Source organism: Suricata suricatta, chromosome 9 (assembly GCF_006229205.1).
Source record: "Suricata suricatta isolate VVHF042 chromosome 9, meerkat_22Aug2017_6uvM2_HiC, whole genome shotgun sequence".
Taxonomy (NCBI): domain Eukaryota; kingdom Metazoa; phylum Chordata; class Mammalia; order Carnivora; family Herpestidae; genus Suricata; species Suricata suricatta.
Genome location: NC_043708.1, coordinates 87,809,555 through 87,828,621, shown reverse-complemented (window position 1 = coordinate 87,828,621; position 19,067 = coordinate 87,809,555). Strand labels below are relative to the sequence as shown.

At 38.8% G+C, this 19,067-nt stretch overlaps 1 protein-coding gene across 1 annotated transcript in view; it reads left to right on the top strand.

Annotated features, from left to right (window-relative positions):
- FBN1 (fibrillin 1) overlaps positions 1-19,067 on the top strand; it is a 230,897-nt gene that overhangs the window by 39,594 nt on the left and 172,236 nt on the right. Inside the window, exons 4-5 of the mRNA XM_029952242.1 lie at positions 212-307; positions 3,660-3,755. Coding sequence (XP_029808102.1) covers positions 212-307; positions 3,660-3,755 — 192 coding nt within the window. The remainder of the gene's footprint in view (positions 1-211; positions 308-3,659; positions 3,756-19,067) is intronic.

The window sequence follows — 19,067 nt, the reverse complement described above, 5'->3', positions numbered from 1 at the left end:
AAGTAAATATCAAAGAAACAAATGCACTGTAACTGATTACACACACAAAATAACACATTTAGTGTTGTCAATTAGGTTTTCTGTACAAATATGTGAATCTTGATAAACCATTTTATTTTCTCTCCAAATCCCTACAATTCAATTCCTGTCAAGTGTTGCAATCTATGTACTTAAACTACAAAAAGTAAGTCATTTTTTTTTCCTTTTCAAGTCCAACACTGTAATATTCGCTGTATGAATGGAGGCAGCTGTAGCGACGATCACTGTCTATGCCAGAAAGGATACATAGGGACTCACTGTGGACAACGTAAGTCAACCATATTTATAAGTATTCTAGATGCTAAACTATGTAGACAAATGTGTAGAAAGATATGTATATAAAAAGAATACAGAGATAAGTGCAAATGGATTTTGATTACCTGGGATGTGGCATTTTTACAGATGTCCAATGAATCTTAGGTATGATCACTTCTCTAATGCACTTTGCACCGGAATTCTGATTAGAATGTTGGGAATGCTGATTTGACTCAATTTCTTCTTATTTACCTTAAGCATTCAACTTACCTTATCCCTTTAATGTATAATCAGCACCCAAGGTCCAGAATTCATGTGGGTTCCAGATGTATACCTTCTATTGGATCACTGAATATTTCCACCTCGATTTTCATGAAGCATCTTAAAGTATGTCAAAACTCAACCTCCTCTTTCTCCCCAAAACATGTCCTTTCTTCTGATTAATGGTATCTGCATCTCTAGTTTCCTGATCTAGATTCTGCTACTGTAATACTTAGCACATGATATTCAGCTTATTGGTTCATTCATCAACAGTTTGTTGTGTGTCTGCTCTCAATCAGTTCTGTACTTTGCAGAAGAGGAAATTTCCTTTAAGAAGCTCATTTTTAATTACACTAAGATCAATATATGTGCTCTGCAGAAAATTTGGAAAAGCTCAAAAATACAAAATAATAAAATTCTCCATAATCTCATCATTCCAGATATTACCTTCTAGTCTTTAAATGTACATGAGATCTCATTGTATGCATAATTTTCAGGCTACTTTTTTACTTAATATTTTATTAGAAGTAGATTCCATGTTATTAAACAATTTAAAATGTTTTAATGGTTGCAGAATACTCCATTATATAGATGTTCTGTTGTTTATTTAATGAATATTTAATGATGAACATTTATTCATATTGTTTCCAGTTATGCCATTGTGTATATATTTGCTATGATGAATAATGTTGTTATAAATCAACATTTATATGATGCCCTTGTGACTGTCTGTGCACCACAGCATAGTAAGAATAATGACTGAGTTTTGTGTAGCCCACAACAGTAGCACGGAGAGAGGAGACACAGGACAGCTCCCAGTGTGGGAGCCCCTTTTGCTGAGTTTTGAGGGATGGGGTGGAGTTCACTTGTCAGATAATGGGAGATGGGCCTTCTGTGCAGCTGGCACAGCATGGGCCAAAGCCCAAGAATGTGCCAGAGCCTGAGAAGTCAGACACAGCACCTGTTTTGGTCTTGCTAGAGCTTAAGTGCTGATGGGGTTGATGGGAAGGGAGATAAAATGGAAGTCATGGGCCCAGTTTTGAGTGCTTTGATGCATCATATCTTCATCCAAAATGGAGTCAGGGGAGAAGAGTGAGATAGCAACCACCAAGAACATTTGTCTGTTGAATTGTTTACGCTATGCTTACTATATGCTAGGAAAAGTTTCAAACTCTTCACATGTATTATCTCAGTGAATAAAGCAGCAGCATCCTGAGTTAGAGGCCTCTGTCACCTATAACAGATGAGGAAACTGGGGCGCAGTGATGCCAGTAACTTATTTAAAGTTATATGGGGAGGAAGTGGCAAAGTTGGGATTTGAACCCAAGCAGTCTGACTTCATGGCCTGTGCATTTAATGCTATGAAATGCTGGCCTTGTACACATCACTTAAAATGGTTTACAATGAGCAAGGTCTCTATGGCCAGTGTAGAGGTGTAACTGCAGGGGGAGGAAACCGGAAGCCGGGGAAGACTAGTACCAGGCTGTTGCTACAGGGATTGTGTGATGGGGGTGGAGTCAAAAGCTTCCCTTATTTTTGGTAAGGGAGTCATAAAGAGCTGCTGCATCTTCCTGCTGCCTTTGGTGCTCCTTAAGGGAGTTGGGTCCAAAGTCTAGCACACAACAGGCTCACAGTGAACACGTGCAAAGCTAGAAAACCTTTCCTAGACCTCACTTGCATAATCTGTCAAATGAGATGGTTGGCTTAGGCCACCCCCAGATTTCTTTTCTGCTGAAAATCTTTTGCCCTCCTGGCCTTAAATTAAGAGCCAAATCTAATTTTATGATGAGAAATGAACTCTTGCTATTATTTTGGCCATAAGGGGTTATGTCAGTTCATGTCCCCTGATCTGAGTGGATGCCAGGACAGAATTGGATATATAAGAGATTTATTGTGGAAAAGGCCTGTGAAGAATAAAGGGGGGAAGGGAAGCTCGAGTAAGCGGGGAGGGCCTTCGGACCTCTGCACAGGTCTGAGCCCTGTGCAAGGGGAGTGGGATTGTATAGAAAGTGCCTTAGACTATAATGCAGCTCTAAGAAGCCTGGTCCAGGCTGATGGGGAGCCCAAAGCAAAGATTGCCTGTCAGCAGAGTTCTATGATGGGCAGAAATGCCCAATTTCTGGTACTGCACTAAATTAAGTTGTTGGGTGGTGGCAACCAGGAGATATGTGTCCTTTATGTGAACATAAGGCAGCTCTAAAGGTGGGGCAGCTGGAGGCTATTGGCCAGCTAAGCTCCTTACAGTAGGTTTTCTTGGAGGGAAATCTGAGTGGCTCAGCTCCATGACTACCACAAGGATATGGACCTGTTGTGAAGGAAGTATATGAAGGAGGAATTCATTCAAAAGGAGGTGTTTAGGGAAGCCTCATGGAAGAATGCGATTTGGGCTGGGCTTTAAGAGTGGGTGGTACTGGCAAATTTGGTTCAGAAGAGCTTACCACCTGTGGATAAAGATGCCTAGAAAGAGGCCATGCATTAAAGAGTTGCAGGATATTGTACAGAGATGAATTGTTCAGCACATGAGCTCTGAGTCCTTACTTTAATGCCTTTTCTGGCAAGTAAAATGTTCCTCCCTCCAGCATCACTGGACTTATCTCATCAATGGATTCTGTTATAACATTAAGTTCGGTCTCCATTGTGGTGCATAAATATGGTCAGAATTAATGTTTTGTTGTTTGCAGTTAATTGTGTGATTTAACATGCTGCATTTCTGTAATGGTGACAGAGACCAATGTTTTCCCTCATGGGAACCCTCTGGGAATTAAGTACAAATGATAAGCAAAAGAGCTTGCTACAATGCAGTTCTCATTCAGGAACATCTCTTATAAACCACCATTTTAGAGGCAGACCTGTAAGCATTGTTCAGATACTTTGCAGAATGAAAGCATCAGCATGAACACAGGTACAAACCCACCTATTCCGGCCAGTAGCCTGAGGTAACTGGGGAACATCTACAGAACCGAACGGTAGAGTAACCGTTTACAATGAACAGCAGGATGATTGTTGAGATTTTTTTTTTATTGTTGTCCTTCCAGGGGGTGACGTTACTTGATGGCATCTACTTTCAGGTAATGGCTCTTGGCTTCTCTCTCCTTGTCTTACAGCTGTTTGTGAAAGTGGCTGTCTCAATGGAGGCAGGTGTGTGGCCCCAAATCGATGTGCCTGCACTTACGGCTTTACTGGACCCCAGTGTGAAAGAGGTATTTTTTTCAACAAATTAGTAGAACTCGGTTCTGGCGGCTAACACTGGTATTGATTTAAGTACACGTTGCGTTTATACAGCTACTTCATGAATTGTGCTGAGCTTTAAGGGGGTTTCTGGATTGTCGCTGGGGAGGGTCCTATGATGACAAGGCAGTGGCTCTAATTCTATGCATGTTATTCAATAATTCTTGCCCGTGGCCTGCAGGACTCACTAGTGAGCATATGCATAAGTACCAGTTGGCATCAAGATAAAAGGAGGAGAATTTTCCATAAGAATTAGCATTGAGCTCATTGTTATCCTAGCAAAGTAGAGAAGTGACTCCAAATGAAACATCTACATGGAAAGAAAAAAATTTAGAATGAAGAAGAATACTTTTAAAGATCTGTGAGAATCTACTGGGGGCTGAAGTGGCAAACAAGCGTCGTATCCAAAATTCACTAGAAATATCTATTGCTGAGGAACTTGGCTTTCACATATGTGGTATATCCAATACTCAGTACAGCCCACTGCTGTGTCTGTAACCTTCCTCACTTTTCCATATGGAAACGCCAAGGCTAGAAGGTCAAGGATGTGCCTAAATTCACACACATAATGCTTTAATCTGAATGTGGGTTTTATGTTTAAGTGTAATCCTTACTGCTGCTCCCAATTAAAAGAAGTGCTCTACTTGATTTCCTTACCTATAAATGCAAATTTGATATCGAGATACATTTAGATGCATGATATTCTTGAGTATTTCCCCCAAGGCCCCTGAACTTTGGTTTTTCTTGGTTGTCTTGTCTCTACATTCATAGCCATTTTCTCATTGTTTCTCGTGTTGTGGTGAAAGTTTGGGAGGTTTATTTGGTACAACACTGCAAAGATATTCATGAAAATACGCAGTAAAAATACTCATGAACTTTTTAAACAGCAATCATCACTTTTATCCAAAGTTGTATAAATATTTTTTTTATTCTGAGTTAGAAAGCAACGATTCAGTAGCAGATGTTGAATATAAAGTATGTAAGAACAAAGAGCAGAGATTGGTATGAGAGAAATTATTTTCCGTTTCTATTTTTATAAGCTCATCTAAATTCAGTTATTGGCTGATAAAGCAACAATGCCTATTTTAGCATGTAGCTCTAGGTCAATTACTATTATTACTGGATAAATTATATTGTATTTGAGTTCAGTCCCACTACATGGTAGTGATGAGGAATGCATTATGGACTCTTGGCCTTTACACTGCGTTTGGCATAATTTTGGAGGGTCCTTTTAAAACCATCTCTCTTTACAACTTGAAGTATTTTTATTGACCTGGAGATAATCTATATCCAGAGTAATAAAGATAACTCTTTCAATTAGGTAGTATCATTCTGTGGTCTTATTGAAGATGATACACGATTAAAATTGTTAGTGTGTAACATGGACAGTCGTGTGTGAAAGTAATTCCTCAGATGAAAATACTGCATCTGATTTGTTTTAGAAAAATCAAATAGAAGGAAGTTATAGGGTATTCTACCTCTGAGTGATTAATAATTTGATGAAAAGATAATTGATACCCATAGTGTTGATGATAAAACACTCTGAAATAAAGAGGGCATGATATTTAACCATTCCACAATAATTGCTTCAAAGATCTCACCTTTTAAAATTTTTTTAATTTTTAAAAAATACAAGGTATTGTCAAGTTGGCTAACATAACAGTACATAATGGTATGCTCTTGATTTTGGGGTTAGATTCCCATGATTCACTGATTACATACAACACCCAGTGCTCATCCCAACAAGTGCCCTCCTGCTTTGGGGTATAGTGGTTAGCATAACTGCCTTCCAACAAGTGCCCTCCTCAATGCCCACCACCCATTCTCCCTTCTCCTTCATCCCTCCCCCATCAACTCTCAGGTGTTTCTCTGTATTTAAGAGTCTCTTATGGTTTGCCTCCCTCCCTCTCTGTAACTATTTTTCCCCCTTCCCTTCCACCATGGCTTCTGTTAAGTTTCTCAAGTTCCACATATAAGTGAAAACATATTATATCTGTCTTTCTCTGACTGACTCATTTTACTTAGCATGACACCCTCAAGTTTCATCTATGTTGCTGCAAATGGCAGGATTTCATTCTTGCTCATTGCCAAGTAGTATTCCACTGTATATATAAACTACATCTACTTTATCCATTCATCAGGTGATGGACATTTAGGCTCTTTCCACAATTTGGCTATTGTTGAAAGTGCTGCTATAAACATTAAGGTACAAATGCCCCTATGCATCAGCACTCCTGTATCCTTTGGGTAAATTCCTAGCAGTGCTATTGCTGGGTAATAGGATAGGTCTATTTTTAATTTTTTGAGGAACCTCCACACTGTTTCCCAGAGCAGTGGCACCAGTTTGCATTCCCACCAACGGTGCAAGAGAGTTCCCATTTCTCCACAACCTCACCAGCATCTGTTGTTTCCTGAGTTGTTAATTTTAGCCACTCTGACCCGTGTGAGGTGGTATCTCAGTGTGTTTTTTATTTGTATTTCCCTGATGATGAGTGATGTTGACCATGTTTTCATGTGTGTGTTGGCCGTCTGAATATCTTCTTTGGAAAAGTGCAAAGACTTCACCTTTTACCAACATTAAGAAATGAAGTGATTGCATTGAGTTACTATTCTAATCAAAACTGGCATATTACTCAGGGATTTCTCCAAGTTTGAGGTGTTTTTAACTGTTCCATTTCATGATAGTGCTATCCTGACATTTGCACTAAGGTGTAAATATGTTTTGGTCCAGTAGAATCTTCACAGTGGTGATTATCTAAATAAAATTAATCCTTAAGTGGCATTTTCAGCCATGTGTGGTAGTGGAGGTTGGGGAAGAAACAGGCTCTCTTTAATTGTTACCCTTTGCCTGACTTACCCAGGAATACAGTCCTGGCCGTCAACGGGAGAAGGGAAACACAGATGTTACTTCCCTAACCACCTGGGAGAGGGGAATCTTTTTGATTCCAGAATTGTATTTCCACTTGTAGAGTCTTCCCTGTTTTCTGCTCTTATGGAAGTCATCTGTTTACCTTATTAAAGAACTAGAGGCAACATATCCTTTATCCTCAAATGCCTGGTCCTGATTTCAACAATGATTAATAAAAATGTAGGAGTAAGTCAGGACAAATACCCTGAAGCATAGGGAAGGGTTCAGTGGGACTTCTGATAGTGGGTTAGCATACTGATTATTACCTAGGCTGGTTTATTAAGTTGTTCAACTACCTTGGCTAGTTGGATTATGCTTTAATTGGGATATGGATTTTTATTTTTAAAAATAACTTCCAGGAAGTCCTCACTAATCTCCTTCCTCCCTTTCAGGAGGTTACGCCAGTGCTCCTTCTGCCTTCTCCCTTAGCACACCCTCCATGCCTGTTGTGACAGCACACATTATATGGAAACAGCAGGTTCCCATGCCTCTCTCCTTAGGCAGGGTATATGCTCTTCAGCAGCATCTGTGGTTTCATCAAGTTTTTAATTCCCACCCCAAGTTCAATGCCTAATGCATGGTACATGGCCATTAAATGTTAAACTAGACTTACTTTAAAGCACCAGGAAATTAGGAGATATGATTATCAGATATGAACAAGTGTCTCTTAGAAATAATTGATGTTTACCTACTTGTGGATGGTCCTCGATATTTTGCACTGGTATCATTTTAAGCAGAGGTTACAGTGTTGAAGACTAATTGAATTTGGCCCCGCCTTTCAGAAGTCTGATAATTCAGGGCCACAAGACTCATTTTTCAGTTGGCAAGGATGCAAAAAAGGTGTATTTTGACTAAAACCAGCTGGCAATAAGCAAATAAACAATTTCCTATCATGATATAAAGTAAATGGAAAGGACCATGTCAAATGTCAGTTGCAAGCACTTATCAGGATAAGTAGCTTTGTCCTTGGCAGATATTGGAATTTCTATACATCTGTAACTACCTCAGAGAGCCAAAACAAGTATGGAATACCTTTTGGGGTGATACTGGCAGGATCTGGATCACGTTGAGCCAATAAGTGAATCTTCATAATCCATGAACGTAATGTTTGGATTTGTGATGGTGTCTCCATCACAAGCAGTGGATCCGTGCTTGAATTGCAAGTCATAACATTCATTCAACAATTGCAATCAGAATATGAAACAAATTTGTCTCATTTGTAGCTTTAAGCCAGTAAAATAACGTTTAAGGGTCACCTAGGTGACTCAGTTGGTTCAGCCTCTGACTTTTGGCTCAGGTCATGATTTTGTGGTCTGTGAGTTCGATCCCCATGTCAGGTTCTGTGCTGATAGCTTGGAGCCTGGAGCCTGCTTCAGATTCTGTGTCTCTCTCTCTCTCTGCCCCTCTCCCACTCATGCTCTGTCTCTACCCCCCCCTTCTCTCATAATAAATAAACATTAAAAAATGTTTTTTTAAAAAAATTCTTAGCTTCATTGCACAGGTGGCAATGATACTGTTGCCTGTCTCTCTGTTCCAAGAGGAGGAAAAGTGGAGACTTGTGACTTGTTTGGCTTGCAAGGTTTACTTTTTAAGTGTGTGTACATTTTGCCCCCCTTTCTGGGAGGCATTTGAATTTTTAGAAACAGCCTAAAATAGGGTCAATTCTAGTGACTATAGTGGGTAGTCAAACACTTTAGTTGATTGGCATCAGAGATTTATTTAGATTAAAAATCAGTGAAACGAATTGCCTTGTGTGACTCTTAAGGCTCATGGAATTGGATTAATGTTTTAATGTTAAACTTTATGTGAGCCAGAGGATGAAGCCTTTGGAAGCATAAATGCAAATAATAAGACATTTTCTATCATTACTCCACCTGGCAATCTTCATCATGTGCTACCAATGTAAGCACGGACATACATTTCTCTCCATCCTGAATCGTTTGTTCAGTGTTAAAATTCCTACCCAAGTCTAAACTGTGAAGACAATACGTGGATTTTTGCCAACTCAAGAAAGTCTGCTGGCTATTAATAAGTAAATTATAGGGAAAAGCTTTATTGAACTGGTAGCTTTGAGAAGAAAGAACAATGAGGGACAAAAGAAGAGTCGAATAGAAATGAAAATGTGGCAATAATTCACAGTCCATCAGAGAAGTATGACAATGGAAGGTAAACTAATCTTTGTTTATCATACTTACCCCCTTTAGGGGAATTCCAGTGTTAATGGAGCTGGAAAAGATGCTTAGTTTTTGTTTGTTTGTGGGTTTTTTTTTTGTTGTTTTGTTTGTTTTGTACAATAATGAAAGAATAGAACAGAAGACAGGTTGGTTGGTTGTAGTTCTGCTTATTCTTTATGTGCCTTGGTATTTTAAAAACTCTGTTCCTCATTACTTATCAGTTTCTTTGATGATACAAAAATGATGGTTTTGCACAGAGCTTTTTGTAAATTATTTCATTGAACAATTAAAAAAAACTCTCCTGAATACAACTAAGCCTTTATTTTGTAAATCCAGGGAAGGCAGTGTCTGCAGTATAGCTAATGAACGGAAAGGACTAACATATAATGACCCAAATACATAATAACCAGGTAGTGTATGGAGGATACATGTGCCTTATAAAAAGAAAATAGAAGCATATCAGACAGACTCAAAGGACTGTCTAGAATGCTTCAGAATTAAGAGTTGATTTTCTTGGGCTTTTTCTCTTGGAGTTTTTCTTGAAAGTACTGATGAAATTTCAATCCTTTTTTTTCCCCTTTGAAGCCCCTCTTCTGTCTCCTTTGAAGGATGGGTAACACTGTATTTCTGAGACTAATATTACCTTTTAGGTGGCTATTCTAAAGTCCCCACAATAAACGTCACAAGCTACCTCTAATTCTCAAAGTGCCTTTGGAAAGCAGAACCCTGTGAACTATGATTTTCTTTTTTTCCAAAAGGTAACATGCAATAAACTGCTTTCACTGAAATAGGTTGAGGCACTTTGTGAGCCTGGTTTTTGTTAGTCTAAACAGAAAGCAAATGCCAGTGCGTAGATGGCGGAGGCAGAATGCCGTAAATATTACAATGCATCTAAAGTGGTGTTACAATACTTGGGCAGTTGGTGGATCACTGAATAAACTTGATTTTTCTAGAACACTTCCAAGGAATACATTTGTTGACATAGACATTCAGTTTTGGTGGTTACGTAACTGTATGCACGTAGGGAACACACGCTATCATGCCTCTGGACACTCAGCAGGACCCTGTGAACAAACAGGACTGGTGAGATGCCATCGCAAAGCAGTTTCATTTCTGTCTCTTACTATCCTTCCCAGCCCCCTCCAAGAGCTAGCTTTCCCCCAGCTGGTGTATGAAATTTTCTGGACCCCTTTCAGAATTTCTCCCCTGTGGGTCCCTTACACGAGCAATGATGTCTGTATTCTTATTGGTTGCTCACATTTCCTTCCTCAAGTTTTGGATGTCCAGTGGCACCTCCAGCCATCTGGGGCTCTCCAGGCAGCCCTCTGAGAAGGGACCTAAGCCCACTCCACACCAGCTTTCTCTTGCAGTAGTGCACAACTACCTGGTGAGAAACATTTCGTGCTTTTTTTTTTTTTTTTTTTTTTTTTTATGCTACAATACCTTTTCAGAATGCAAACCAACTTCAACACAGTAGCTGCCTCTCCCTTGGACCACATCCAAGCATCTGGCAAGCTGGTTTCCATGGATTTGATGGTTCCCAGTGCAAAGTGCCCCCCAAACTGCAGTGGATACATCTCAGGCAGTCTGAGTAATCTCTTTGAAGCCCCTCTGACTTGTCATCATAATGTGGTCCTTCACCAGTTTCCTAGAGAGCTGGTGACCGTTCAGCTCTCTCTCAAGGAACACCCCATCTCTTACTGCCTCAGACATTTTTATATTCCTATTAGGCATGAGGGTTTAAGAGCCCTATGACCAGATTGTCACCATCTCCTTTGCAAATTATGCATGATAGTGTCACACTTGACTTAGAATGTAGCATCTTGTTGTCTTGGTGCTTCAACCCAAATGCCCATTTTAATATCCTCGACTATTATCAAAACAAATCATTTAATGCAGCTATTAAATTTGATAAAAAATTTGGTATAATTGTTTCATCTTCAAGGACCATTTGTTTTCAGATTGTTTTTTCTTTAAGCTCTTAGGAACTTTTTAAAAAGATGACACTACTTTTTATAAGTTAGTAGCCACACGTTGGATCATTTTGGGTCACTTTTCAGTCTTGGTTACTCAAAACATTATTGTAGCACTTTACCAATAGAAATATAATGTGACCTACCTTCATAATTTTTACTTTTCTAGTAGCCACATGAAAAAGTCAAGAGACAGGTAAAAATAATTTTAATAATATATTTTATTTAACCCAGTATGTTCCAAAGTTTTATTTTAATAGATATTAAATTAAAAATTACTGAGATATTTTGCATTCTATCTTCCATACAAGACTTTGAATTCTAATGCATATTATGCAGCATCTCAGTTTGGGCCAGTTAAGAGCCACATGTGGCTACTGCCTAACATATCAGACAGCAGCACAGCTTTAGAGTTTTGCTTCTAGTATTATACATCAACACCTCACCAAAGGTCTCTGTTAGGTCTCCAGTTTTCCTTCTTCCTGCTGCTGCTTCTTCAACTTAAAATTTTTTTAAGTTTATTTATTTTGAGAGAGAGAGGGAGGAAGAGGGGGAGAGAGAGAGAGGGGGAGGGAGAGGGAGGGAAAGAGAGAGAGCACGCACGAGCGAGTGAGCACAAAAGCAGGTAAGGGGTAGAAAGGAGAGACACAATCCCAAGCAGGCTCTGAGCAATCAATGCAGAGCCCAATGTGGGGCTTGAACTCATGAACTCTGAGATCATGACCTGAGCTGACATCAAGAGTCAGATTCTTAACTGACTGAACTATCCAGGCATCTCTTCTTCAAATCTTAAGGAAACAGCATCTTAGAAAATCAGAGCCTGTGTTGGTATTTAAAAACAAACCAATGTAAAAAAAAAATCATTTTAGGATAGAGTCTAATTTCTCAGGAATTTCTAAGTTGAATTTCGTTCAAATATAAGTGATTAGCAAAATCTCTTGTAGTCATATCAATTAGATATAGCAACTATAGCAAAGGTTTCATAAAGGCTGGGCTAGGCACTGTGATGGAATCAGATGGTTCTTGTCATCAGGGACTGAAAATCATTTTTTGAAAAGTTAGAAATGCATATATGAAATATTAAAATAACTATGCAAAGTGAAGATTTAGCTAGGCAGAGATGTGGGAAAGTACCACAGATGAAGGGAAGAGACAATATAAAAATGCAGAGGCTGGAATTGACCAGGGGAAAATGGAGGACAAAGTTGCCCTTAGGAAGTCCTTTGGGCGTTCTTAGTGTTGGAGACTTCTTATGAGAGAAGAGGAGTGGGCATGATGTCAACCTGCCTAACTCCAAAGAAGGGTAGGTCTATTTCAGATCTCACAGTGGTGCCCTTCTATTCTGTGCTGGTCTGGTTTGTATTTCTTTCTCCTGCTTCTCCCTCAGGATCCTTTCAGCAAAACTATGGCTTCTGCACCGTTTCTGTGTGAGGCAGAGTATTGGGATTTCAAAAAATTCTTTGCATATATAAATTGGTAGACTGATCTATTTCTGAAACTGTTTTAGCTTAATCCTGTGGATAGCAGCCTGGAGACCCTTACCATTTTTATATGCTCAATTGAGAGTTCTTGAGAACACTTGGTGTTTATGTTCCCTAGTAGTTATGGTCTCTAGAGAGTCTGTGCTGTTTTTGGTTTATGAATGTATATTGGACAAATATATGGGACTTCATGGTCTAGATGATGTGCCAAAGTACTTTTTGTAGAACATTAGTCCCATGGGGATTCCATGAAATGAAGTTTCCATGGTCAATAGCATTTTGGAAGCTGTATACCATGTCCTCCTTTTGGAGAGGCAGTGGGTGTATTAGCATGTAAGCTCTTGGGAGTCCTTCAAAAAGGTCACTGTTTTTTACTCAGCACTTCTAATTCCATGAATTTTAGAATCCCCATCCTACCCCCTTTTTCTCCATTAACACCTTTTACATCTTTATCCTGAAGATCTGGAGTCTGATTATTTTAACACATTTTGAAAGTCACTTAACATCTCTGTGATGATACCTTCACGTTCTACATAGATATTTTAAATTTGCATATGATCCTTATCCAAAGATGAATAGTTGTCTGCTACATATGTAGAGGTTCTTGGAGAGAGATGGCTATCATGTAGTAACTCACCTTTTGTGTTCCTATGAGGATTCACTTGGCCATAAATTGAAACACCCATTCCCTGGGGTTTGGTTTTCAAATATTCTGAAGTATCACCTAAGCAAAGTGGACTATCCCATTAAGTAGTGATAAATAATAGTTCTGAAGTATTTGATGTGGTTGGCATGTATGCCATCTGGTTTTTATCAGCACTTGAGGGTTCTACTTACCAGAACTGGGACTATCGGATATTCTTGAAACTAGAGTTCTTTTTCTAGACTGGCTAAATTCTTTTCTTTTCTTTCTTTTTTTTTTTTTTTAATTCTTTTCTTTCAAGGTCAACTTTAAGGCTTATTCCTCCAGTCCTTTCTTGGCCATAGGGAGTCCCAGCTCCCAGCTCCATCAATTTTCTTGCACCTTCACTGCTGTCACTCCCTCTGGCTGCCCACACCTCCTCCATGTTTCTATCTGATGGTCAGTGCATGCATTAAATGCTTGGTCTTGGTCATTCATTTTAAGCCACATTAGTTATTTTAGTATTTTTATTCGTCTAATGAATTCTTATTTTTCTTGTACTTCATTACATTTTTAAATAATTGGGTGTCCCACCAGTCTGTGTCTTAGGGCATGTGTGTGTGTGTGTTATGTGTATGTGTATTTGTGTTTGTGCATAATGATGGTTTTTAATGATGTTTATTAACAACTAAGGAATGAACATGTTCATCTTGTCAAAACATTTTTCCATGTATATTTATTGATTCTTGTGTTGAAATACTTAAGTTATCAATAAAAATATCTAGAATCCTATTTCATGGCTTTCAGGAAGCCTTATAAATAAAATATTTTAAGTTTTCTTAAAAATTTTCTTCACTAAATGAAACATAAATGACATTGATTTAAAAATATGAATATGTGTATATATATATATATATATACACACACAGGTATGAATATATATGTGAACATATACACACAAATTTTTTTAAACTAGTGTTTTTTTTAAATTAAATTTGACCTATCAGATCCCATGATCTGGAAATTATCAAATTTGCTAGTCTAGTTCTAATTTTGGTGATTTATATATAGTCTTCCAGCCGGGCTATGGTGCTTCCCATAGACCAAAGAACAAGAGCTGTGTCTCACTGAGTACCAAATGAAGTGCTATGAGGAGAGTAGGTATTTATTAAATCTTTGTTAAATTACTTAATTTAGCTGTGGGATCTTGAAGTTGATGAGAGTATTTAAATATTAAATATATTTGTTTAATATAGCTTTTAAAAAAAAAAGTTCATCCGAACAATAGCACCTACAAATGCATCTGTATTTCATGTGGAAATAGGAGTGCACATATTGATGGTTGAAATGTGTGGGAAGTGAATTCTGTGGCACACATGAAAGCAAATGTTCTCCAACTTTCCTACCATATTCCCTCAGCAGCAATCCCTTTTCTCTGAACTGTTTCAGAAGAACTTTGTAAGTAAACAATAGATTGGGATATTTATTTCCTCAGGAAATAAAGAATGTTCTAATGGTGCAAATCATAGAACAGGCCCATTTCTATCTCTGTCCCTGGAGAGCCTTCACCCTCTTGCCTGCCTCCACCGAGGAGGCATTGTTGACCTTCGCGGTTGCAGGATACTCACCTAGGGGAAAGACAAGACTTACAGTTTTGGGGGCAAATCTTACCCAAACTCAACATGGTTTTATAAATATGCATTAGCTCCTAGGGATCATTTTTTCCCTAAAGTCTTAATGGAAAAATCTTATATTCTGTTAGGGATTCCAGTGATTTATTCTTGAAATTAAAACGCATGAACTTTAAGAGACAAAGGCAAAGCCATGGCCCTCCAGATATAAATTTTGATTGATTCTTTGCATAATGATATGTAAGCTTCATTTGCAAAGCGGGGAATATTTTGGAACTTTCTTGTTGTACCATGGGAAAAATAAAAGGCAGAGGCATACATATATTTTAATGATAAAAAAACTGGCTTTGGATAACAGTGTATAATAGAAGTTTGAATTGCCATCTTTGAGGAAAACAACTCTTAAACATCATAGAAAATTCTTTGATTTAAAAAAATAGCATGATTTGGAGTTGGATAGAACTCTTTCTTTTCAGACCTTATTTAGACTTCGTTTCTTTCTACAGTGTTTTTCCACACTGCCAAGCAGAACAAGCTATCACAAACCCAAACAAAAGGCAATGACTCTGAGAAGTCATTACAGCCCTTTACTGAGCCAATGTGAAGTGTGTATAGGGGTCGCATGTTCTCATGGCTTCTGAATTGTTATTCTTTATTTTTTATGAATGAGAGGAAACCATTGGAAAATTATTTTCAAAGCTAAATTTTATTCCAGGAAATCCTCATTGCAACTTGTCAATATCATATAACAATACTTTGATCATCTTAATTTAACATGCCTAATTAGAAGATACTGTGTTTTTTCAATTGCCCGACCATTCCTAGAAAACTAGTTAAGAGCTCAAACTCTGAAAACAATCCTCTCCTCTATATTTATAGGTTTCATTCTGCTTTTTGTTTGTTTATTCATTTGTTTTGTTCCAAAAGAGAACCATATGTCATCTGTCTTTCTCTGCCTGACTTATTTCACTTAGCATATGGCCCTACATAGGTCCATCCATGTTGTCTCAAATGTCAAGATCCAATCCCTTTGTCTGACGGAGTAGTATTCCATTGTATACAAATACATACCCCATCTTCTTTATCCATTCATCTACTGATGGACACTGGGGGTGCTTCTGTATCTTGGTTACTGTAAATAATGCTTCAGGAACCACAGGGGTGCATATGTCTTTTTGAATTCATGTTTTTATCTTTTTAATGTAAATACCCAGTAGTGGAATTACTGGATCATATGGTATTTCTTTTTTATTTATTATTTATTTTGTTTATTGAGAGAGGCAGCAAACAGGAGGGGCAGAGAGAGAGAGAGGGTGGGTAGGCAGGCAGGCAGGCGGGTGGGTGGGGCGCGGGGGGAGAATCTTAAGCAGGCTCCCTACTGTCAGTGCAGAGCCCAATGTGGGGCTGGAACTTATAAACCGAGATCAGGGACCAAGCCAAAATCAAGATTTGGTTGCTTAAGTGAGTGAGCCACCCCGGTGCCCTTGGATCATATACTATTTCTATTTTTAAATTTTTGAGGAGCCTCCACACTGTTTTCTCCTGTGGCTGTACTAGTTTACATTCCCACCAACACTGCATGACTGTTCTTTTATCTCCACATCCTCACCAACACCTGTTGATTTTAGCCATTCTGATGGATGTGAGGTGCTACCTCACTGTGATTTTGATTTGCATTTCCCTGATGATGAGTGACATCAAGCATCTTTTCATGTGTCAGCCATCTGCATGTCTTCTTTGGAAAAATATCTATTCAGGTCATTTGCCCAGTTTTTAAAAATGTTTTATTTTGAAAGAGAAAAAGCAAGGGAGGAGCAGAGAGAAAGGCAGAGAGAGAGAGAATTCCAAGTGGGCTCCATGCTCAGTTGTGGAGCCCAACATGGGGCTCATAACTGTGAAATCATGACCTGAGTCAAAATCAGGAGTCAGGCACTTAACTGACAGAGCCACCCAGGTGTCGTGGTCATCTGTCCAGTTTTTATATTGGATTGTTTGTTTTTTGGGATTAAGTCATCTAGGTTCTTTATTTATTTTGGAACCAGCCCTTTATTGTACATGTAATTTGCAAGTATCTCCTCCTATCCAGTAGGTTGCCTTTTTATTTTGTTGATGGTTTCTTTCACTGTGCAGAAGCCTTTTATTTTGGCATGGTCCCAGTACTTTATTTCTGCTTTGTTTTCCTTGTCTGAGAAGATATCTCTATAAAAATTTCACCATGGCCAATGTTGGGGTATTTTAAAACCACACGTTTCAAACCTCACTTATTAGAGTTCAGTTTTATTAAATGTGTCCAAAGATTTCATATTGGGACACCTGTGTGGCTCAGTCAGTTCAGCATCTGGCTTCAGCTCAGGTTATGATCTCACGGATGGTGGGTTCGAGCCCTGCATTGGGCTCTGTGCTGACAGCTAGCTCAGAGCCTGGAGACTGTCTCCAGATTCTGTGTCTCCGTCTCTCTTGGACCTCCCCTGCTCATGCTATCTGTCTCTCAAAAATAAATAAAAAACATTTAAAAAATTTAGAAAGATTTCATATTAAGCTAGAAGAAAAACATTCAGGAAGATTTGAGTTTACCTATTGTACATCAGTTATTTCCCAGGCACTGTGTTAATCACTGGAGGTGTATAATAGAACAGGAAACATACTTATCTCTGCCTTCCAAAGTTAGATTCTCATGGGGGAAACAGATTGTAAAAGTGTAAATGCAGAAACACCAAAGTACCAATGTGGAGGAAAGCCAGGAAGAAAAATAGAGGGTATGAGGGCAGAGAACAACATGCAGGCAGGTCTACTATCAGAGGTGACTCTCTGAAGGATGAGAAGTTACCAGCCATGTGAAGAATGAGCAGAAGCTTTCTAGGTGGGAGGAAGAACATGTATAAAGGTCCTAAAATGGCAAACACCTGTGTATTTATGGAAATAAAAAAAGCCTTACTGGACAGAGTTCAGACAGTGAAGAGGAAGGCAAGGAGATGAGGTGGGAACAGTGGTCAAGTGAATGTTGTAAGGGAGCATTGTGTGCAGCATTAAGACTCTGGCAGCTGTGCTGGGTCACCCACACTGGGGAATAAGAACACTGTAGATTTTTCTATGGTGTGTTAGAAGCTTGATGGCTCAGATTGTCTCTGAGAATCTGCCCTAAAGAGCCCCCCAGTCCTGACTCAATTAAGGTAGAGTTCTTTCTGTAGGTTTCCAATGCCCTTTAAAACCAGGGTATCTTAAGTTTTTATGTTACTTGTTTTGTTTCTCCTCTCACATTGTGCCTCTGTTAGGACTCTGACCCCTGGATCTCCCCTAGGAAAGTGATTAAACTGGAACTTAGATGCTTTTAAAATATATCAAGCAAGTATACCATGAAAATGGCTTGTTGAGTCATCAAGCATGTTGAGATTAATTCATGCTTTTGAGTGGACTTCTCCCTGGGGAACGCCTTTGGCAATTCTGGTATCAATAAATCACTTACTGTTTGGACAAGCCATGGCCATCACCTCAGACGTATTTGTAATGGTTTATGTGAACAATAACAATAACCACCTAGCAACATACTGTTTGGTCATGTCATTTTTATGATACCACATGTGGTTTTGCCACATGCCAAACTCTTGCTTTGTCTAGAATACACATTGCAAATTAAACAGCAATTATTGTTGGAGGCTCACTGTGTATAAGACATGAAATCATGCTGCATGGTGTATGGCTTTATATAAGAGTGACACACTGGTGTTTCTTGCTTTTTTTTTTTTTTTTTTTTTTTTTAAGTATTTTCCTGCCCCCTGAGAGAAGGGACTGTGTCTGTCTTGTTGACTGTTTTACCTCCAGTGTTGGGCACCTAGTAGCTCAGTAAGTCTTTGTTGACTGAATGAATGAATAAGTGAATAGTTTTAAGGCACACTTTATTTTTTTAAGTTTATTTATTTATTTTGAAATGAGACAGAGAGAGAGAGAGAGAGAATATGAATATGAATGAGTCAGGGAGGGGCAAAGAGAGAAGGAGAGAGAGAGAGTCCCAAGCAGGCTCTGCACTCAGCACATAGCTTGATACGGGACTCTATCCCATGACTGCAAGATCATGCCCTCAGCCAAAATCAAGAGTCAGACACGTAACTCACTGAGCTACCCAGGCACCCCAGGCGCACTTCATTTCTTATAACAAAAAAGATATGAGTGATCTATGTTTAATGGATAGTTTTCCACTTGACCTTTTAAAACCATGAACAGTGTGAATTCTCTGAAGTTTTAATACCTTGGAAAAGACAAAGTTATGTGACTCCTTTCACACATGCAGTACTTAGAGACATATACACAGCCTCACACGGTCCTTGGTACAATCTTGTGAGAATACTCCTGTTTTTATAATCAAGGAAATAGATTCGAAGGACCATCTGTGTCTCACCTAAGGCAGGTGTCTAAGAAAGAGATCTCTGTTTTCTACTTTGGCCCAGACTATAGTGCATTCATATTTTCCAACAAATATTTGCCTGGATTTGGAACTACA